Raw genomic sequence first — 24,043 nt, forward strand, 5'->3', positions numbered from 1 at the left:
TGGAGGTTTACATTTAACAAAACAAAAAGAAGAAGCAGCACAAAAACGAAAAGAAGCAAAATAAAAAAAGCAACCCAACAAAAAATTCTTTTAATAAATGAAAAACTAGATTTCAGAGTTTATATAACATTACACTTTTGGCCAAGTATCCTACAAAGACTCCTGAGAGCCAGAAGTATTAAAGGAATGGCCATAGGAAGGGTGCATCATGACATCGTAAGATGCCTCACCTGAATGGATTAGTTGGTACTAGAAATGTTAGAAAAAGTGAACGAAAAGAATAATAAGTGGAAAAGTGAACGGAAAGAATAATAAGAAGTGAAAAGGACAGAGACACTTCTCAACAACAAAGCAAAGTTCTCACTGATGGTAGATTTAGTGTAAGTGAGCTCTAAGATCACATCTTGGAATAAAATCCAGTTGGAAAAGGAAATCCAATTAGAGATTAAAAAAAAAATTGAGATAGGAGTACATCTGGTGATCCAATAATGCTAAACAATGACAGACATTGACAATCAAAGTTTTGACACATGAGCTCAAGCCACGTTTGAACTTCAAGTTGTCACACATATCAAGAAGCTTGGAATCACCACAACAAGACATTCAGGCTCGTTTTGTGTCTGACTCACTGTATTTCCACTAGGATTTGGTGTTTTGGCTATCTTTCTCTGCAACTCCAGCGGCACCATCTGATGAAGGAGATGGTTCAGCACAAGCCTTCAAGACAGCCTCATTCTAGGAGAAAAGGAACCAAAAGAGAATGTCATTCATAAGAATGGGCACACAAAAAAAAATTTAGAGTGCAAGATAACATTTTCAGGCAAAATGAAACAATAACAACTCCTGACAACCTAATTATTGTGCATCTATTCGGAACCCACTATACACTTAACATGCAGACACGATATTGCCACCTGTATAAGGTGGAATGGAGGACCAAGGATATATATACAAAAGCCATATGATTTGAAGTACAAGTTAAATGCACAACTAACCATTTCTGACCATGAATCGTACATGCATATAAATCCTACAGCACCACTTGCAGAAATGCTTGGCATAAAATTGGGGGGAAAGAAGAGGGGGGGGGGGGGGGGAGGGTGTTGGCCCTACCCATCCACACCCACCCATTTATTTGTGCATCACATCCATGTATAAGAACCATGGATTTTTACAAATTCGATAAGCCAATCCATGTAATACATGGACTGCATCACACAACCTAAGAAACCTAACGCCGTTGTTTTCGGTCCCTCACCTGCCACTGCCACTCAAAAACCAAACTTTTTCTTCCAAATCCTTCATTCCTCTAGGACCTTTGAACCCTAATTTCTTCACAAGCAATCGCTATCTTGAGCTTGATTCTAGATGGATCTTGAGCAGGTGAGTTCTCATGAAGGATTAAGCATCCAAAATCCTTTATCTGATTTGCAGTTCTTCCAATGTCTAAATTCGTCATGCCTTGAGCAGAGATGTCAAATATGCTGCTTGCATAAACATGATTGCAGTGGCCTAACATTGTTGCAGCAGCAATAGAGCAATAAGTTCAAATAAAATCAGTCCTGAAATCTCTTTTTTTTTTTGGAAAAGAAATATAAAAATGGGTGCAGAGATGGTGTACAACTGCTAAGCAAGCAACCCAACTGAGGTTATCAAGCATTTTCTCAAAACTACTGTTTAAACACATTGATATATATATATCAGTAACTTTTAGGTTGAATTAGTCAACAAGGAAACAATGAAGATTTTTATTGAAAAAATTGTATAGGCTAGAAAACTATGGTTTCAAGAATAGGTGCGACTAGGGAAACTAGGGTCAGGGTTTGAATTTAGGGGTGAAACTTCATAGGGCAACAGAACAAGTAACACTATATTGGACGTTGAAATTTCCAAAATAGTAGTTTAATGTGCATCTATGTTTTTTTCCAAAATAGTAGTTTAACTGCATTGGACCATAAACAAACCCAAATACAAAAGAAAACATGATTAATATCTGGACCAACACCTCCTTGACCGGTTCTGCTTTATCAAATAACTGCCACAGAAATTCTAATTAGTAAACCATCAAATAAAACAGTTTCAGCAAGCAATCCTAATAATTTTAACAAAATGTAATCCAAAAGATTAGTCACATGCATAGTATTGCCCATCTGTTAGGCAAGCTCATACGCCAGTGACCAATCTACACAGCATAATCAGCCCAAATTCCAACAATTGGGTCATCCAATATTCTGTACCAAGAGAAGTACACAAGCAAAGAGATTTGAACTAGTGTGCCAAGATTCTTTGAAATAGTCTTCAGATGAGGACTTAGCCAAGTCTCAAGATAGGTAGATGGTGGTTGTTTAATCTTTCTGCTACATCATGCTGGATGTCTATTGGTTTCATTAATGTTTTAACTTTCTATGTTATATGTTTCATGATTATTTGATTTGGGTCTTACTTCACTATCTAATGCCCTCTCTTGATTGGATGGTGAAGTTTAATTGAACCAAATCTCTTCTTGATCGGATGAGTTACCGTCTAATCCCCTTTTTTGTCATTTGTAGAACCCTAATCTCTTTGTTTTTAGCTATTGCTTCAAATGTATGTTATAAATAGTGAGATGACATTGATGCTTCAATCTGATTGTTAAAAACAGCACCCTCTATTGCTCATGTGGTTGCAAAGGGTTAATTAAATGGTTGAAATGTGGTACAGCTTTATTACAAAAAGATTAAAAAAAGGGCGTATCCAGTGCACAAGGCTCCTGCTGCTGTGGGTCTGGGGAGGGAGGGTCATAATGTACGCAGCCCTACCCTGCTTTCGCAGAGAGGCTATTTCCGGACTCGACCCACTTGGTCACAATGGAACAACCTTACCATTACAAAAGATTAATCAACCAGAAATAGACAAACACACTGCAGAACAAACATGTTGATGAATCGACCACAGTCCAGGAGCAGACAAACAGTTGAAAAGGAGATGGGAAATTGGCTTGGCAGCTCCAAAGGGAAGGGGACAGACACATTGAATGCAGTGCTCCCTGGCGATCAGAAGGTCAATTATCAGAATGTGATCTGCAGATACAGTACCAGGGAAAATTGAATATTTGGTATCAACCCCTTTCACCCAAATTGCACTACGATGGAAGTTTCACTAGTCAGAACTAGGAAGGACAGTTTCAGAGCGAGATTATGAGAAAAATAGTTATGAGTTTTCCAGCAACTGCACTTTAAGTCATCCTCGTATTCCCTTGTCATAGCTCCCTTTGAAATCCCCAATGGTGTGGAAGTTGATAAACCTCCTAGTCATCAAGGTTTCTACTAGAACCTTAGTCGTTGCTCTTGAATTTGGAACCTTCTAGCTACCCCATGTAAATCACTTCCTCCAAATCACCATAGAGAAAGGCTATCTTTACATCGGAGTACCGAACTTATAGCCAGGCTCAACATACCCGAATAGACGATACCTTCATTACGGATGGAAAAAACTTACTAAAATCGAAACCTTCACAACCAACCTCGCCTTGTACATTTGTCATGAGCTGTTCAATTTGAACACCCATTTACTCTAGAGAGTCATCTTATCTTTAGGTTGCTTCACCTTTACTAAATCATAAGTGTGGTTCTTATGCAAAAAATTCCACCTCCTTTTGCATAGATTTTACTCACTCAGCTTTATGCACATTGGCCTTTGCTTCATCAAACTTCAAAGTATTCCAATTCGCCCACATCTATTAGCATAATATAGTGATTTAGTGGATACTTGGTAGACAGTTGTCACTCCTTGGTAGATCTTCTCAACCAAGAATCAACTGGTGGATCTTGAAGGGGCCCCTTGTTCAACATCACCTGTGCTATCTATTAGAACACCATCATCGCCACCATCACCATCTTCATTATCTTGTTGTACATCTCCCTCATCATTATGTGTGGTGGAGAAATTAGAACAAAACCAATGAAATTATCAGTATGAACAATCCTGTGAGAGACTGAGACAGGATTTTTCATGGCCTGAGAAGACAATAATATCTCCATCTAAGCTAATGGTAGCGGTGTCCTTTCATCTATCTTCTTCTCCTCTCTCTTTTATCTCTTCTATGCTGGGCTCTAGGATTTTTTTCCTGTTTCTTCATTCAATAGACTTCCCATTGCTAGACTTATTGTGAGTTTCCCATTTGGTGCAAAGTTATAAAGAGATACCACCAGTGTCTCCTACTTATCGGGTAACAAGCTGAGAAGTAACAGGGCTTGTAGTTCATCAAACACCATCTGCAAAGAGGAGAATTGATTCATGATGCTTTGAACCTCATCAAAATGTTCTACAACTGGACTTCCATCTCTATACTTTAGGTCCACAAGCTTTCTGATCAAGAAAATTTTATTGTTAAAGTTCTTCCTTTCGTACAGAGGAGCGGTTATTGTTCACAGAAAATTCAGGTTGTGTTGGTCAGTACCACATGAGCGGTTACTGTCCACTGAATCACTCAGCTTTTGATTTTTGAATAGTTCGAGGTTACAGTTCATGGAACATTGTTCGCGTGAACAGTGGTGAGGGCCCCAATGCCAGCTTGTGTTGGAAGAAAAATGCTGCCAAGATATTTAGTTAGTTTCTATTTTTCTGTTAGCTTAGATTTTATTTCTCTTTAGTACTTTCTATTTTCTGAGTAGCTGCAGTAGCTATACGTAATCGAGACCTTAGAGTCTCCCCCTAACAATTTAATGAAGCTTGAATTCTGGTTTTTACCAATGACTGTGTGAAGCAGTGTAGGAGAGAGAGTCATATGTGAGGTGAGAGTGAGAGACTCAAACCATCTATCCCCTTCTTCTCTACCTTGGGGGGGGTGTCAAGGCAGTGAATTCCCAATTACAATCGGGTTACAACAACGATCAGCCTTAAACCCTTATTTGTTTGCTCTTATCATGGATGATTTAACCAAAGACATACAAGATGAGGTTCCTTGGTCTATGGTTTTTGCTAATGATATGGTCTTGGTGGATGAGACAAAACAGAGATTAATGCCGAGTTGGAGTTATGGAGATCAACCTTGGAATCAAAAGGTCTTAAGATAAGTAGAACAAAGACTGAGTACATATGGTGTGTAACTTTTACAATAGGACGGTTAATGAGGTGGTGAATATCGATGAGAAGGAGATCCCACAAATTGATTATTTTAGGTATCTAGGCTCAATCATGAATAAAGAAGGTGATGAAGAAAACGATGTTGCTCAGAGAATTAAAATAGGATGGACGAAGGGGAGAGGTGCGTCTAGAGTGCTATGTCATCGGCCTATCTCGTTAAAGCTTAAAGGAAAATTTTATAGGACTGTCACATAGTTGTCAACGTGTCGCCTAGGCGTCGACTAGGTGACACCTAGGCGTCTAGGCGCCTTGGCCGACTTGGGCGCCTTGGTCGACTTGGACACCTTGGTCGCCTAGGCAGGCGCCTTGAACACCTTGGTTGCCTAGTTGGTGTCGCCTTGAATTTGGACCCTCTCCACCGCCTTGGGTAGCCGAGACGCCGTGACAACTATGGACTGTCATTCGACCGGCTAACATGTATGGTGCGGAATGTTGGGCAGTTAAGAAACGTCATACAGATAAACTAAGCATAGCAGAGATGAGGATGTTGAGATGGATGTGTGGCAACACTAGGAGGGATAAAGTGAGGGATGACCATATTCGAGCTGAGTTGGGAGTAGCATGGCCATGTTCAACAAAGACCTAAGGATACTCCAATTCGGAGGAGTGATTTAATTCAGATGGAAGGTACCAAAAGAGCCACGAGCATGCCTAAAATAAACATAGGAGAAGTGGAGAGGAAAGACATGCATAGCTTACGCATTGTATCATGTATGAATTCGAATAAAGCTGATTGGAGAACAAGGATCCATGTAGCCATTCTCGTTTAGTTGGGATAAGGCTATGTTGTTACTAATATTTATATTGTTGGGAATTGGGGGTATTACATGGTGTTGTTAGCATTGGACGATCCTACTGTGGAATTAGTTCCTAAGTGTCTAGTTGGGGACTGGCTCTACGTAGTCATTACTTTTTCCACAGCAAAAATATGCCGACGTCTTTATGGATGCATAATAAAAAACAGTATCATCCAGACATTTTCAAATAAAGCCAAGGGCTTGTTGGTCTAAGGCCTTCCATCTAACACAGAGAGGGATAAGCTCTCTGTCATAGTAACCAAACTCTTTAGAGAGTGTTTCTCGTACTAGGGTAATAGTGTGACAATATTCTAACTGTGTTTGTCACATTAATTTTGAGGTGAGAATATTATGCTCTTGTGAATCCACCTTGTAAGGTGAGTTACCTTATTAACTAAGAATGTTGTTACTCTTGATGTTTGTAAGCCTCTAGTGCTGACTGGAGAACCTTGTATTCTCACTATTTAATATAGTTGAGATTTTCCTATGCTAGAACCTCGTGGTTTTGACCTTCATGTTGAAGGGTTTTCCACGTAAAAAATTGATATCTTCTTTTATGTGCCAACTTGTTTTGACTTATATCTTATATGTGTTATTAAATTTGCATATATTTTGTTGTTCCATAAATTTGCACACAAGTGGGAAAGGAGCCCATCTTTCCCAACAAAAGGCTCATGCCACAGCTGATACTCATGGGCAGACTCTGCCATTCATTAATAACCCATGCTTTCCAACAAAAAGCCTCCTCCATAAGCTTGAAACTTCTCCCCAAATATGCCAAAGCTACTTAGCTGTCAGATTTAGCTGGCTGCGATAGAACAAGCAAGTAATTCCATTTTATCTCTTTTGCACACATCGAACTTAGCTTAGTTAAACATTTCAATTGGTCCCCATTTATTTCCCTACCAGTAAAACGTACAGAAACTCCACCATCACCTCTCAACTTTTCTCCACAAGTTCAAAATTTTTTTTTTTCCCCCCTCTTTTGATCCGCACTTGACCTAAGGAGAACCGATAACCGTAACTTATCCTACCATACTTGATTCAGAAGCCAACAGAATATATCCAACAAACATCTAAACCAGAACTTCAACGAATCACTCTATTTTAACAACATTGTTTAAATAATAGCATCATCTTGGGAAATAAATGATGGCATCAATCAGAACTTGTTAAAAAACACAGCCCTTCACAGCAAAAAAGAAAGAAAAGAGAAGAATGAAAGAAGATAATATGATTAACCAACTCAATCAAACAGAAATAGGAACGCCAACGAGCTTTGATGTGTTTAAAGTGATGCATCAAAGAGAAAAAGGAACAAGAATAATGGAAATAAGATCCTCAACCTAATTTGTTGTAGTTTTAATTCCGAGAAGGAGAGGAAATAACAAAGGAGGTTAGAGAAAGAGGGAGAGACCTGCCACACCCTGTGAAGGCGCTTCTTGGCGTTGGCCTTCCTGGTGGTGGTGAGCTTTATCCTCTTCCATACCAGTCCTCCCGAGTCGTGCTTCTTCACTATCTCCAGCACTCTTGTCCCCCAAAACACTCCGCCCACCATCTCTCTCGCTCGCTCGCTCGCTCGCTCGTCTGCGATCACACTCACAGCCTCCCTAATAGGAAAAAGGGCAAACAATAGAGCGGCCGGCTATTTCCACTCCTATTTTCGCTATTTCCAGGCCAAATATTCCAGTCTTCAGCGAATTAGATGGGCTGGATCTTGATAGGGGTTTCAAAACCTAGCCCAAACCGTTAAAACTGGCCGAAGCCGAACTGGACCGATCTTTATTGGCTTGGTTTTTGGCTGGATATGACCGGACCAGCTGAAAACTGGACGGATCGAACTGACCAATTTCCAAACCGTAAAATCAAATCAAATAAAACTGATAAAAATCATTGAGTGTGAGGTTATGAATAGGTGAATTGATTATCTATTGATGTCAATATTAGTGAAAAGATTTCTAGTTTTAAGTTAACTTGTAAGAGGAATTGTAACAAATCAATGAGTATAATGTTATGAATAAAAAAATTAATTTACAACAATAATGCCATTGATCTCCTTTTTAACTATACAAAATTAGTTGGACAATTAAATGAATGTTTTCACAATAGAGTTCATTTTGTGATTTCAATATTAGTTATCTTCTCACTGATTAGTTATCCATTTATTTCAAAATTAATTATCTTATTTTTACAATGTGTTTCCCCCATATTCTTTCGGTCTAGAAACCGTTGTTGGATGTGGAAACTATTCCATAAAGTGAATTGAATCAAAGAGTGGGTTCTACCAGTGCCTTGGTAATCTAAGGACTTTTCAAAAAGAAATGCAAAGATTGTAATGCCAATAACAAGAAAAAGAAGCAATCAAATTAATTTTCTCTCCAGATACATCTTTGGTAAAATGAAGGACTGCAGAGATCTTCAATTTGACTTAGAACATTGTACTGTTGAAGAGTAACCCCAACAGGTTCTTTTAAGGAAAAGAACATAAATCATTACAGCTAAGAAAAGGAAAAAGAAAAAGACAATAAAAGATAAATGTAAAGACTTATTGCGTTGATTTGTTGGATCTTTTCCCTTGTTTTGAAATTTTCCTTTTATAGGCATCCTCAGGTGGTTTCTGTAGTTACCAAGTAGTTTCATAACTATCTACTTCTTTGAAAAGTAGTTTCACAACTACCCACTTCTTTGAGAGCTTGTTGTAACCACCTTGCTGACCATTCGTCGGTCACTAACCGTTTGTCAGTCGCTGACCGTTTATTGGTCATTGATCGTTTTCGATCACTGACCGTTTTCGGTCACTGATTATTTTTTGACCGTTTTCAGTTACCGATCATTTTTCAGACACTGATTCATAGGTCAGTCTTGATTGAAATAGATTTCGGTCTATTTCTCTATTGACTAAAATAGACCGAAAATATGATGTAAACACAATGTTAAACAATGATTTGATTTGTAAGAATGATTTCACTACAAACTCTATTTATCTATTGTTTTTCATATCAATACTCTTCTTGCAATACGTGTTTCGATTACAACAATTAGAACATGAGCGCATCAAATTAGCATCTCTATTCTTAATTGTATACTTGTTTGACTTAGGAAAGATGACTTAAAGTGTTTTTACCGAATCTATACTCATTATAGGTTATGAATGTGAAATTTGATAATGGTTCAAACCAAAAAAACTAACCGATCTAAACCACTATTAAGTCAATATTAAAAAACTGAAATAAACCGAAACCAAAGTTCCTTAACTGTGTGGTTTTAGTCTCATTCATAAATTGTGATTTGTAAATATTAGGCATTTGAACCCCTTGTTCACTTTGTAGAATTTAAGGGGACACAAATGCTACTTCCGCTATACCACACAGAGCTGTGCGAAATGACCTCCAACAAAGACAAATCCATCTCATACGCTTAAATCATTGCAATCCTAAAAGAAAAAAGATACAATGGACTTATAAAAAAATAATAATGAATACTACTTGCAAAGGAAGAAAATAAGAGCCCTGCAATATACAATTAGCAACAAAAAGATATGGTTCCTTCAAATCAATGATGACAAACTTTGAAGGGTTTCTATTGATTCCGAAGACGAGAACCCCATATCTTCATATTCTTGAATTCTTCGAAGCTGATCAGCCTATCACCATTGCAATCGAACCATGCCACTGATCATTTCTTGCACTCCTCATCCAACCTTTGCCCTGAATCGAAATATTAATGTTAAGATTCGTCCGATTCTAGGGTTATTCAGATCAATTCAATCCGATCTTAATTGAGAATGAAAACCTTGTTAAAAAAAGGATAAATTACACGTCACCCCTGATTTTCAAACGAAACTCAAATCACCCTTTGGTTTAGACCCCAATATGATGAATTAATCCCTACCATTAGTTTTATGCTGTTAAGTGATGATGTCAGCCAGTTAAATAAATTTAAATCCCTAAACTACCCGTGACCAATGTTGAAGTTGAAGGAAGGGTAGTATTGTAAATTTAATTCTAATATTTTAGTACAAGGGTAAAATAATCCTTTCACCAATAATTAACAACAGACTAACACCGTTACTGTAGAGGTGGTGATTTGAGTTTTTTCAAAAACTAGGAATTGATCTAGTTTCATTTGAAAACCAAGGGGCGACGTGTAATTTACCCACACAAAAAAATTGATACCCAAATACATGTTCTATCGTAGACAACAAAGAAAATTCCAAACGAGGCTCAAAAATCGATTCCGATAGAGGAGTTTCACATCATTGAGTCTCTATTCAAGAAACAATAACAACAAAGGTATATCTCGTTAAATGATTATTTTTTGATCGGATATGGAGATATAGAGAGGGATCTTGAAAAGATGTTAAAAAAAATCGGTTTCACTCTTGCCAGCGGGAAGGAAGACGACCCAACAGGTGAACGTACATGTGAGAGCCAATCACATTTTAATTTTGTTTCCATAAATGCCCTTCCTCCCCTAATAAATAGCAAAAATAGGACAAGTTGTTGGCTCTCACATGTATGTTCACCTGTTGGTACATGCAGAGGAACCGAACTCCCTTAAGGTTTCCTCACTTGGATGTATGGGTGCCAATTTTGGACCGGAACTGTCCCACTGGGAACCGGAATTGGAACCGATCCACCCAATACTTTATTGGTCCGGATCTGGTCTGGTCCCAGGAACCATTAGAATCAAAAGAAATGACAAAGACTGGATTATCAAATAATAAAATCTGATAAATGATGTTATACAAAAGAAAAACAACTTCAGAAGTTGTGTTTTTGGTATTATCTCCACTCATACCTAACAACCGCAATGTATAGATTATTATTTCAATAAAAATCTTTATTCACGAACCACCAAATTGGTGATGACAGATGGCGAATTATTATAATAGTTTGCTATTTCTAAACTCTCGCTCTCTCTCTCTTTCTCTACATAAACAAAGTCTAAATATATGAGGAATTATGCGGAAGTTGTAGACATCAAAATTAGTTCAAGTCTAACATATCTGTTCGAATGAGATGATAATATATACATTGATACATTGGAACGCCTACCGTTTTTCTAGAGCAACTCCTATTGCCCTTGTTTTGGGCTCTACATTATAATAATGTTGGACCCACTTAGGAACCGGAACCGGACCACGCATTACTTAATGGTCTTGGATCTCATATTTGGAACCGGTGAGCTTATTGATCCGGATCTGGTCTTGACATCTTAGAATCAGAACCGTTAGAGAACTGGACCAATAATCTAGAAGCGGAGCAATTGACACCCCTACTTTGATGGCTAGACCTGTTAAATCGGTTCTGTTTCCGCTTCTTTTGAGATACAGTATGTGGAAGCGAAACAGGTCTGGCCATCAAGATGCCGGAAAACCTTAAGAAGTTGGGTCCTTTTGAGATACATACAGTATGTGGAAACCGGAATATATAAGAGTCAATTTTCAAACCACACCTCAATTTGGTACATCTAGGGTGATTTTAGTATGTTCCTCAAAATACCCTTTCAATACCCACCCTGTGCATCTAAAGCCATTGCTGTGAATGGATTCCCATCCACGGTTGTGGTTAAATGGTTTTAATTTATTGATTTTGGTTTTGATTTTGTTCACAGTTCAATTTAATAATCTTGGGCCCAATTGGGTAAGAACCGGTTCAATTTTTTATGCCCAATAAAGAAATCAGATATTGTTGGGCCTGAACCACATCATCAAGGCCGAATTGTGACTTAAGAAATAAAAAAAAATAATTTACATGGTGTAAATGCAATACAAAGTACTAGAAAGTGTATGATACTAGTTTTAATTAGTTCAAAACAGATGGTTTAAATAATTTGACTCCTTAAAATTAAAATTGAACTGTTTATTAAATGATTTCACTTCTAAAAACAAAAAACCAAACTAATTAATAAACAGTTTCTGGTTTTGGTTTAAATGATTTGATTCGATTTCAATAAACAGTTTCGATCAGTTTGCAATTCACATCCTTAGGCTAGACTTATAGTCTGTACGACATTTATTTTAAAAAGTTGAATGTCAATTGTTGAACCATTGGTCTTTATCCGTACCATTTACTCTTATGTGTTTATAATCCAAAAGCCATTATATGTTTATTCCAAGATAGAATTTCATTTTTAAGCTAAATCTGCTAATTTTTTTAACTTCAAAATTTTCTGTCATTAGTGGATGATTCTTCCAATTAACTTAGGATAACCTATTTTTACAATGGGAAAATGATCCCCACGTTGTTAGTATCATGTGTCTTCCGATATTCTCTTTCCTTTATCATATGTGAGTGCTTATGTATCCGAATCATGCGCAACCCTCTCAATTTTATAGTTTATAACGTGTTTCAAGCAAGGTTCTAAAATTTGGGTTTCGATTAGGTTTGGACCAGTCAAAAACATAGTTCGTCTCAGTTTCGACCATATCTCGGTCGAAACCTGGGACTTTCTCCAGGCTAACTCGAACCTTGGTTTCGAGGTCAAAATTGTTCTTTTGTCCTGATTTTTGTTGTACTGTTTATTTTTGATATTTTAAACCCAATCCATGCATTAGTTTTACATTGAGAACACTAAAAATATTACTTGTGGTTTTGTTCCAAGTTTGATACTGTATATTGTTCTTGGACACTGTATCGAATAAGGTTTGACTGGAACATAATACCTTCAATATAAATGAGATTTAAGCAATCTTGGATTTGTTAGAAAGTTTTGTTTTGATAGCTTTCTAACAAGTCCAAGATTGCTCAAATCTGATTTATATTGAAAGAGTTATGTACCGGTCAAACTTAATTTGGTGTGCGCAAATGCTGTTAAAATCGCTCTGAATGAAAATATTTTTTACCGCACTTTTGATTTTTAACAATATTTTATCAAATTAAAATTTATTAAATTTTAGATTTGAGAAAAACCTCGGTATTAGAAAGTTAAAAATTACACCTATCGTCGAAAATTCAAATTTTGTTATTGAATTAGGGAAGTTGATTTTTTTCCTTTTGGAATTTGATTTTTTAATTAATTTTACTGGATTCAAATAGAGAGATATTTACTTATTTAAGAATAATATCTTAAGTAAATGATATTAGACATAACTAAGTGTTTGACTTGGTTTCTGGCATAAATATCTGTCTGTCCTAGTTTTGAATCAAGTTTTTCCTAATTTCGATGGACATATATGTCGAAACTACCAAAATATGATTGAAATCATCGAAATTCGATCGAATCCAAGGATTTTATAAAATCTCCCTTCAACTTATTTTAAAACCCTACAAAACCAAGTTAACTTGGTAGTTTTAACATGTTTCTATAGAGTTTTTCTTTCATAGTTGCAACTTTCAAATAAATAAATGGTACGTGAGCTGGGCACACAGTCCTGCATGCTCAACAATCCAACGCCATCGGATGCCTCCCTGGGTGCCTCAGACAGGAGCTCGACGCATTATTGTACCCTCCCCCGACAATTCAAAGAACCTTTTCACTAATTTTTTCAATGCGTACTTTTGCATAGGCTGTACGTTATCGGTAAAGGAAAATTCTAACCACAACATTTCATGAATTTTTTATTATTCACATGGCCAGTCAACTAGATAGAAAATAAGATTTGCTATACCAAAAGATCCAATATGACGTGTTTATATTGGAAACGTGAAAGGCAACCCTCAAGATATTTCTGTGAGGTTATTAATAAAAAGCTTTCGCTAATCCTACAAACATAGACCTTTATACGCTGCTGTGCCATCGTTGCTGTGCCTTTCTATGACACAGCCAGCGGCCATGTGTGTACAGTAATCCGATATGATTACGTTTAAGTATGCAATTACAAGTCAGGTGGGTCCCGCTAATGTCTTCAACTCATGTCAGTTGACATCTGCTTCTACAAGGTTTTCATTTTCTTACAAGCCACAATCTTCTCATGGAATTACATTTACTTCGCCCTCCTTCGTTCTCTAACAAACAGGCTTTTCTGTACAAAAACCTTCACAATATAAAATGGCTATTTCCGCCCACTTATTCTCACTTCCAACACGACCAAAATTTCAGTTCTTCCCTCTCCTCCACACGCTTTATCTCCCCCAACTCAGAGTTGACCATTCCCTTACAGTAGTAAGAACAACAAGAAGGTTGCAGATGTCGATCAGTGCTACCAACGGTGACCAACAGTATGATCGTGCGACAGCAGTGAGGCAATTCGATGAGTCCAAGATCGGAGTTAAAGGTCTTGTGGACTCCGGCGCCACCACCATCCCGCCTTTCTTTATCCACCCACCTGAAAACCTCCCCAATTCTAACTCCTCCACCGCCCCTTCCGCTTCCGATCTAATCCCCTTCGTCGATCTTACCGGCGTTGATTCCGACCGTCGATCTCTCATCGTGGAACAAATCCGTGATGCCTCAAGAGAGTTCGGTTTCTTCCAGGTCATCAACCACGGCGTCCCGTCCGACGTTATCAACCGCACGATCAACTCCATGAAAGCTTTCAACGAGCAGCCAACGGAGGTGAAGTCTCAGTACTACAGTCGGGAACGTAGAGGCGTGACCTTCTCCACCAATTTCGATCTCTACCAATCCAAAGCCGCCAGTTGGAGAGATACGGTTCAGATGAGGTTGAGCCCCACCCGACCCGACTTGGAGCTTATTCCGGAAATATTCCGAAGTGAGGCGTTGGAGTGGGACGAACACGTAAGACGAGTGGGAGAGGTTCTGATGGAGATCCTGTCGGAAGGTTTGGGTGTGAAGTCCGAGAAATTGAAGGAACTATCGTGTTCGGAAGCGAGGGTGATGGTGTCCCACTACTACCCTTACTGCCCTCAACCTGATCTAACCCTGGGGATTACGCCTCACACTGATCCTGGAGTGTTGACAATGCTGTTGCAGAATCAAATCGGAGGGTTGCAGGTGAAGCATGGTGATGAGTGGTTGGATGTGAAACCCATGCCTGATGCTATTGTCATCAACATTGGCGACATTCTCCAGGTATATATATTATTCGCGTTTATTTAGAGGAGAAGGTTGGGTGGGAATGGCATTGTTGGAAAGATGGGATCCACAACATATTGGTGGGATTTTGTTGAGATAAAAAAATTGAGATAAAGTAACTTGTTTTTATGAGTAGTAATCAAAGTCCCACTGATTTTGTTGGGATTTTGAATAACAAAAGGATGAGATTTTGAATTGCGATATCAACAGACAAAACAATTAATGATGTCTTCTCATCGACCTTTTGTAAATTCATGTTCCAAACACACCAAACAAAATTGTGGTGAAATTTTAAAATGTCACATCAGCATTTGCCAAACCCATCTAAATCCCTTCTAAATGGAACGGAACTTTTCCCTTTACATGATAGAATTCATCCTTAAAAGTCAAGGCATTTGAGCTTTCTTCTTACAATAGCTCCGATATTTTTGTAGTTGACAAATTTTATATGTAAATGTTGGTTTACAGATATTATCGAACGATGAATACAAAAGCGTAGAACATAGAGTGTTAGCGAATCCTCACAGGGAGCCACGAATCTCGATCGCTATTTTCTTAAATCCAAGCAAGAGGGAAAACATGTATGGACCTCTGCCAGAGTTAACATCACGGGAGAAACCAGCACTTTTCCAGCAATTTAGACTGGAAGAATTTATGAAGAAGTTCTTCACCAAGGAGCTGGATAGCAAGTCAATGATAAATTTCTTCAAATTGTGAGGGAGCATGAGTACTTTTTCATGGATGAGCAATTAATGTAATTAAGAATGACTTCTACTAGCTCGATCCAAGGTTTCTAGTTTCAATTAATGATTATTATTGTACCCAAAACCATGTATTATTGCATGACGCCACATATATTATAATTCAATTAACTACGTGATTAATATCATTTTAATTAAGAGTTTCTGCAATTTTATTTGTAATTCAACTACCATGTTGCATCCCATGGTATGGATCAGCACTCTCAACCATCTAAGAATCTAACCTATTATGACCTGCTTTATTATTATTATTATTTTTCTTTCTTCTAATATTAAGTTATTCAGCTAGTGGAGAGTTTATCTGATCATTGTATAGATAGTGGATCATATGTGCTAATCCTATCTCAGCTCAAACCCAATTTTATGGATTAATAGTCATCATTTATATATATTTTTCTCTAAGCAAGCGGCTTAGAAATAAAAAATATAGATGTGAGTAGGCATAAGACATGCCTTAAGTTCTGAGACACTTTTATAATTTTTTAAAGGAATAGGTTTTCAATTTTTTTTTTCCAGTTATAATATATGTAGTAACTGAAATTTACCATTTTTTGTGAAGTGAGAACATGTCGGACTGTCTACTTTGTGAAACATGCGGCTGCCATCGCAACTTTCATCGGAAAATTCCATCAATTGGCTACATAGACGAAGGCGGTGACAACCAACAGAGAGCGGAGCAGGAGGTTTTGCCGGTGGAAGTTGCGGTGGAACAACAAAACCTTAACATTTGTGATAAAACTAATGATCATAATTCTGATGACAAAGATACTTAACACAGATTTTTATCGGTTTCATTACTGACATGCTCCATTTTGCTCTCCTTTAGATGATTGACACATGGCATGTCAAAATCCTATGATCAAGATTTGAGATGGCATTTACCCAACCAACCTTAACCTAACCCAAGGTACCCATTCTCTCTCCTCTCTCACTCTCTCACTCTCTCACTCTCTCTCTCCTGCAACTCTCGGTGAGAAAACATAGAAAAAGATATGACTAGAATTGTATTCCAGATAATTCGGTTCCTAGCTTTGTATACCTGCTTAAAATGGAATTATGTGACTCTACTAGAATTGAAAGAATTGAGATAACACGAAAAGTATGTTTAATTAGAGAATATTTTCCTTTGTTGTCCATTATTCTTTTAGTACAAGCTGAATCTATTTTGCAAATTCTTAACTTATCCTTTCCACTGAACTTAGGTTTATCTAAAGTTAGTTGATCATATTTAACCTTAGTCAACCCTTTAGGGACATTTTGATCATTGGGTAATTTACACATACCTTCCCAGAGGTTTGACGAAAGGAAAATTTTACTCTCCAATTTTGAAAAATTCTGCGTATCCCCTTGAGGTTTTCAAACAGTTATAAATAAGCCCATTCGGTTAGTTCATGACTAACAGTGTTAAAAATAAGAGGTGAACTGACAAAATTACCCTTGCAAAAAAAAGAAAAAAAAAAACCCTGCAACTCATCTTCCCAAAATCGATTGGGGAAGATGAGTTGCAGGTTTCAACCTCTGCACAATTTCTTGCTTCTATTCTTGAAATGGGGTAGATTCAGATGAACAATCACCCTTTCGGTAAACTCATCGATTGTTCTTGGGATTCTCATCAACCCCGTAGATTTTTGGGGCTTGGAGGAGTTTTGTTTTTTTCTCTCTTCATCCCACTTCATCTTCGCTTGACAACTTCTTCTCCAACCCTTGGTTTTTGTTCAAGTATCTCCGCTTGGTCTTCAGACTCTAACATAGGGAATTAAAAAAAGAAACCCAGCAATCTCATCCAATTTGGTATGAAGGGATTCCTTTTTAGGTGGAACCTGAGTTTTGATCTAATTTCAGGGAAGAAGATTCATATTTATTTACAAGGCTCATTCTCAACCTTAGCTGCAGCAGATGAGATGGCATGACCAATGGTGTTGGGGCCAGAGGCGACAGGAGCCAGCGGCTATGGCGTCCAATTTGTGGAGGGAATTGAATTTGGTGAGAGAAAGGTGCTCCAACAGCCACAAGGGAAATGTAAACCCTAATTGAGAGCTAAAATAGAACCAGGGTGGAACTGTTAAGACATTGGAAGAGCTTCTTGGAAATCTTAAGTGGAAGAAGCTTCAAATTGATTACTTTTTCTGAGCAGTAAAGTTAAGAGGAAGAAGGAGTAGCAACAGTAGTAGTAGACACAGGACAGTGGATACCCACCCAACCCCATTTGGCCATTTCCATTTTCCTATCATAATTTTAAAGGAAATGACAGGAAAAATAATGAGGTTCTCTACTGGCAACCAAACGGATTCTAATGAAGAGTGACTGTGAGCGTGAAAGATTGTTAGTTATTTTTCTCACCGGATCTCCTAACCATTAAACACCTGTTAGTTCCTTCTCTTGAGATCTGAAAACGATAACATAAATTGAATTCATTTATGTTATCACATTGCCATCCCCTTCATATGCGTTTAAGTTCCTTTCCTTCATTTTTTTTTCTAAAAAAAATTCTGATGAGAATAAAGGCTGACACTGCAAGTCTGCAAAGGAGAGTGGACAACAGATTCCATTCCAATGGTTTTTACGATTTTTAGTTAAGAAGACAAAGACGTACGCTCATGTTGGACTGGAATAGAATCCCAATCTGTATGGTCAGTAGTAAGAATTCAGATCCGGCACGTTGCCCGTAGCTGAGGTTGAAACCTGCAACTGATCTTCCCCAATCGATTTGGGGAAGATGAGTTGCAGGTGTTTTTTTTTCTTCTTTTTTTGCAAGGGTAATTTTGTCAGTTCACCTTTTATTTTTAACACTGTTAGTCATGAATTGACAGAATGGGCTTATTTGTTACTATTTGCAAACCTAGGGGGTACGTAGAATTTTTCAAAACTAGAGGGTAAAATTATCCTTTCGTCAAACCTCAGGGGTGGTATGTGTAAATTACCCTTGATCATTTTACCCGAATGGTTTTAGACATGGTTCAAGATTATGTGGAAGTATTCAAATCATAAAAAAATAAAGGGAAAATTACACTGCCACCCCCTAAGATTTGTACTAAATATAGAGTGACCCCCTGTGTTTCTAAATTATACAGCCGCACCCCCTGAGTTTAGGGTACTTGTTACACTCAGCCCCCATCTGTTAGAGTATTTCCGTTAGTTGCTGATGTGTTGGCCATTGATGTCTTAAAATGACAAATATACCCCTAATGGCGTGTGTGAGCTTACCATTTTACCCTTAGGGAAGCCCAAACGTCACACCCCCTTCCCTTCCCTTCCCCTCCCCTGCTACTCAACTTACCTGCGACAGAGAGGCCGCAACAGGAAGGTGCAATGACCATGGGAGTTGCGGTGGTAGGCGACAGGACGGAGAACGAACCCTCTACACATGAGCCCCAATCCTCACTACTTTCCACTTATTAACCGAAGAAAATCTCTCTTCTGCCATGGCCTCACATGGAGACCGTACACCTCATCCAAGCCTACCAGGAAAAATGGTACTCTCTGAAACGAGGTCAGCTCAAGGCCAGTCAATGGGAAGAAGTCGCCATCTCCGTCGTTGTTTGGTGCAGCTACGATGAGCTCTCAAAGACTGCTACTCAGTGCCGCCACAAGATGGAGAAGCTTCGCAGCACTACCGCTCAGGCAAGAAGCGCTCGTCTCTCGCCCTTTGGCCTTACTTCAACCTCATGGATCGGATGGAACTTGGGCCATTCCCCATTGCTGCCGTTCTCATCTCCGCCATCGATCTGCATAGTATTAGAGTCGATGACGATGAAGACGACGACGATGATGATGAAATTAATAAATCTCGAAGCATCAATCACATACTTCGCCGACCACCAATGGCCTCACTGTATCCTCCGCAGTGGAATGATGGCGGTGGTGGTGGAGTAGCAGGGCCTCCTGGGATTTTTAGGGTTTTGAAAAATCCGATGTTTCGCAAGAGAAAGTCGTTCGAGATGGATGAGGTGGAGGAGGAAGAGGGAGTTGACCCGATTTCAGAATTTGCTTCGGTGGTTAGAGCATTTGGGAAAGGGTTTGTTCGGGTAGAGAATATGAAGATGGAGATGATTATCAAATCACAACGACGGATCGTGGATTCCATTGCCAAAGCCCTTGGCTTTTAGAAGAGATACAAGAAAACTAAGGAGATCTGAAGGTTTCAAGTTTCAATATCCCATAAATTCCCTCTCTCTATCTCAAATTTATAAGTTTTTTCTGTGTTGTTCTTGTTCCTCGTAAAGAGTTGGCGAGCATAAATGTGTATACCACATTCTGTATAGTTGATCATTCTCTTCTCTCCCGCTCCAATCTCATCCTCTCAGTGATCTTCTCCGGCGGTGGTAGTGGTGGTGCTCATTCGATGAAAGCAACGACGGCAGCGATGGAGAAGAAGCTAGAGAATAGGTTTGAATTGAATAAAAGAGGGCAAAGTTGACATTTTATATTATATTATTTAACACCGTCCACTCAAGGGGTGCGATTGTATAATTTAAAAATACAAGGGTCGTTCTGTATTTAGTACAAACCTCAGGGGATGACAATATAATTTTCCCAAAAATAAAAACTTTCCACAACTCTCAACCACCCATTCAACACCATCATGCATGACTTCTAGGTGACAAAATGAGGTGTCTACATAAGCTCCTTAGTAAGGGACTTAAACGGTCCGATTTTGGTTAAATGGTTTAGCTCAGTTTGGCTTTGACTGCTTGAGGGTAGAAACCATAACTAGACCGTTTAACTAAATGGTCTCATAATCAAAACTTGGACCATTTAGTAAACGGTTTCGGTTAAATGATTCTATACGATTTTACACAGTTTCGGTTAAACGGTTCTAAACACATTTACTACTCTATTTACTAATACTAGTTATTAGTTAATAGTTATTATTTATTACTTACTAAGTTATTAGTTTTTTTTTTTTGAGAAAGGAAATCATTAATGAAGAAACATGACTACTTAAAAGTTGCTACTTGCTAGGTTTCGATTTTTTGTTTATCAAAAAAATATAATTTGTTAGGTTTTTAAACGGTTTGATTATAATTGGTTTTAATTAGATTATATGGTTTGAAATCGTTGGATTAATCAGTTTGAACCAAATCAAACCGATTAAATAAACAGTGTTATTTCTAAAACCATAACCGGACCATTTAACTAAACGATTTGTTGGTTTTGGTTTAAACGGTTTAATTCGATTTCAGTAAACAGTTTCGGTTTGATTTTGACACCCTTACTCCCTAGCAAATATAGCCTCCAATTAACTATTGAGATCAAACTAAAAGAGGAATCTCTATATTGTCTGCTAGTAAGATACTATATTTTGCTATCTTAAGAGGCTTGTTTTAGGTAATGTCATATTTTTCTCATTAAATATTTTTCATAATGAGAAAAATATTATCGTTGGATAGATATGGCACTCATTGTCTCTCCATTCGGTCCTGAAATTTTCCCTCTTAAACTCTTCAATTGTTATACTAGTGGAAAGCTAGTCTGAGCATGAGACAGATAGAGGACCATGCATGTTGGTTGACTATATATCAAATCTCATAGATTAAATCTAATAACCAAAACTAAGTTGTAGATTATATATTTGTGCCCATGTGGTGGTGTAATGAGTAATGACTTTGGGCTTTCTTTTTATCAAAAAAAAAAAAAAAAGATTTTGGACTTTCTTGAAAATATACTCACAAGTTTGAAGGTTGAACACAATTGGATGGCCATGTGTCACATGAAGGTGTTAATAATTGATTTCTAGGGTAAAAAATACATCCACTTACCATTATAGTTCTTTCAAAATTCTTTAAAAGGAAGACGGAATTTTTTATTAGAGATTGAAAGAAGAACCTTTGGCATCAAAAGGAAAATAGAAAGAACCTTTTTTTTTTAGAGGGAGGGAGGGACGGTTAAGGGAAAAAGCCATTGATGGTGACTCAGATAAATAAGATGAATCATTTATCCCCCAAAAAAAAAAAAAAAAAAAAAAAAAATTTTTACGATGAAAAGTATTAAGGAATCATTTACCAAAAAATGATTTACTTTTTTTTTTTTTTTTTTTTTTCTGTTTTCCTGTTGTTAAAGTGGGCTCACCTTATACGATGTAAAGTCATGAGGAATTATTCACCCAAAAAAAAAAAAAGCCTTAAAGAATCTCCATTAACACTTTAGTCATTTTATTAGTGCAAGTAATAAAAAAAAATACTATTTGAGTCAGGTGTTTCTGGACGAGCACATGTTTTTCCATGTCAGAAACAATTTCATGAACATATAGATCTCAAGGCCCCTCATTTGTTTATTTGTAAAGTTCTCTGTTTGGGAGAGAGAGTGTCGCTTAGTCGCATGGTCATGCATTAGTGCTAGGTCAAAGGAGCACATGCCCAGGAATCTAACATAGGGTATGGTGCTCATTTTGCCACTCCCTCTTAGGCTTAGGGGCGCGTGACCAAACATGAACGATCGCCCCACCTCCATGAAAGATAGAAATCCTATCTTGAGATTCCAGTATACCTTCTCATTGGCTGCAATGTATACGTTTGATCCTTAAGTTCCCTACAGAGAACCTGAATTTTCATCCTCTCAAATGCGATCCAAACTATCCCCTTTATTTATTTATTTGGGGGTAAAATCTTATTTGTTTGGCTGAAAAATTGAGCAATATGAAGAGTGAGTAGAGTAGAGTAGAGTAGAGGGGACCACCGAGGGGATACGTGAATGGTTGACTTATTTCGCGCTCGTCCTGTTCTACAAACTCGCACTATTCTAGAAAATCCTGACAGTATAAAATGGCTATTTCCGCCCAACTATTCTCACTTGCACCACTAGTTACAACAACAACTACTACGAACTCAGACTTGGATTTTGCCATTTTTCCTAAACAGCAATAAGAAGAAGGGTGCAGATGACGATCGGTGCTACCAACGGTGACCATGAGTATGATCGGGCGACCGCGGTGAAGCAATTCGATGAGTCTAAGATCGGAGTTAAAGGTCTTGTGGACTCCGGCGCCACCACTATCCCTCCTTTCTTCATCCACCCACCCGAAGCCCTCCCCATTTCCACTTCCTCCACAGCTCCTCCCGTCTCCGAACTAATCCCCGTCGTCGATCTGACCGGCGTCGATTCCGACCGTCGATCTCGCATTGTGGAACAAATCCGAAATGCCTCTAGAGAGTTCGGCTTCTTCCAGATCATCAACCATGGCGTCCCCTCCGACGTTATTAACAGCACGATCGACGCCATCAAAGCGTTCAACGAGCAGCCAACGGAGGTGAAGTCTCAGTACTATACTCGGGACATGGGTCGCGGCGTGTTCTTCGCCACCAATTTCGATCTCTACAAATCCAAGGCCGCAACCTGGAGGGACACGGTTCATGTGAGGTTCAGCCCCACCGCTCCTGAAATCGAGGATATTCCGGAGATATTACGGAGAGAGATCCTGGAGTGGGATCAGCACACAAGACGGTTGGGAGAGGTTCTGATGGAGACCCTGTCGGAAGGGCTGGGTGTTAAGTCGGAGAGGTTTAAGGAGCTATCGTGTTTGGAAGGGAGGGTGATGGCGGCCCATTATTACCCCTACTGCCCTCAACCTGATCTAACGTTGGGAATTGAGTCTCACACTGATCCGGGATTATTGACTGTGCTGCTGCAGAACCATATCGGAGGGTTGCAGGTGAAGCACGATGATGAGTGGTTGGATGTGAAACCCGTACCTGATGCTCTTGTCATCAACATCGGCAACATTCTCCAGGTATGATCTAGACCATCCGATCAGCTCGCTAGTTGACTTTTTTTAAGAGATCTCTACTTGGCTGCATGGTCTCTATAGAATCGTCTGAGCCAATAGGTGAGTCCATCAGAGTATTTACCCAAGGGGTAGAAACATCATCTCATGGTGTCTTGTGAAAACATGTTGAAAACACCACTAAGTAGAGATCTTTTTCCTATTTTTTTTTTTATTATGTATGGGTGATGTTTATGATTTTGATAGGTTTATGCGAATTTTGGTTTCAGATTTTTTCGAACGATGAATTCAAGAGCGTAGAACATCGTGTGTTAGCGCATAGTTGCCGGGAGCCACGAATCTCGATTGCCATTTTCATGGATCCAGGTAAGATGGAGCAGTTGTATGGACCTCTGCCGGAGTTAACATCGCCGGAGAATCCAGCAGTATTCCGGCAATTTACGCTGGTGGAATATTTTAAAAGGTTTGTAACCAAGGAGCTAGATGGCAAGTCACTGATAAATTTCTTCAGATTGTGAGGGACCATGATTGTATCATGGATGAGCCATTACAATAAGAATTGAATTGGAATCATGTATCTCATTTCTCAGGGATTAAATGGCTTAAACGATATATTCGATTTGGACGGTTTTGCATGGCAAATTATTCTAATCCAACGATTC

General features: G+C 38.5%; 3 protein-coding genes and 1 pseudogene across 4 annotated transcripts; 3 read left to right on the forward strand and 1 right to left on the reverse strand.

The window, feature by feature from the left end:
• Positions 1-623: 623 nt before the first annotated feature.
• Positions 624-7,527, reverse strand: LOC122655623. The gene is made up of 2 exons (XM_043849872.1): positions 7,339-7,527; positions 624-735 (listed from the first exon to the last, which is right to left on the reverse strand). Exons 1-2 carry the CDS (start codon positions 7,477-7,479, stop codon positions 640-642), a joined length of 237 nt encoding a protein of 78 aa, XP_043705807.1. The 5' UTR covers positions 7,480-7,527; the 3' UTR covers positions 624-639.
• Positions 2,006-23,989, forward strand: LOC122655624 (1-aminocyclopropane-1-carboxylate oxidase homolog 1-like). Its single transcript, XM_043849873.1, has 4 exons — positions 2,006-2,016; positions 14,927-14,932; positions 22,490-23,387; positions 23,651-23,989. Exons 3-4 carry the CDS (start codon positions 22,539-22,541, stop codon positions 23,897-23,899), a joined length of 1,098 nt encoding a protein of 365 aa, XP_043705808.1. The 5' UTR covers positions 2,006-2,016; positions 14,927-14,932; positions 22,490-22,538; the 3' UTR covers positions 23,900-23,989.
• Positions 14,023-15,671, forward strand: LOC122655619 (1-aminocyclopropane-1-carboxylate oxidase homolog 1-like). Of its 2 annotated transcripts, none has more exons than XM_043849866.1 (2): positions 14,023-14,901; positions 15,373-15,671. In XM_043849866.1, the coding sequence occupies exons 1-2, from the start codon at positions 14,052-14,054 to the stop codon at positions 15,615-15,617; spliced, it is 1,095 nt and encodes a 364-aa protein (XP_043705801.1). In that variant the 5' UTR covers positions 14,023-14,051; the 3' UTR covers positions 15,618-15,671. The 2 variants fall into 2 exon arrangements, with proteins under 2 accessions (XP_043705801.1, XP_043705800.1); XM_043849865.1 differs by having other exon boundaries at positions 14,023-14,897; positions 15,369-15,671.
• Positions 19,011-19,767, forward strand: LOC122654909 (annotated as a pseudogene).
• Positions 23,990-24,043: the final 54 nt, after the last annotated feature.

Source organism: Telopea speciosissima, chromosome 3, assembly GCF_018873765.1.
Source record: "Telopea speciosissima isolate NSW1024214 ecotype Mountain lineage chromosome 3, Tspe_v1, whole genome shotgun sequence".
Taxonomy (NCBI): Eukaryota; Viridiplantae; Streptophyta; class Magnoliopsida; order Proteales; family Proteaceae; genus Telopea; species Telopea speciosissima.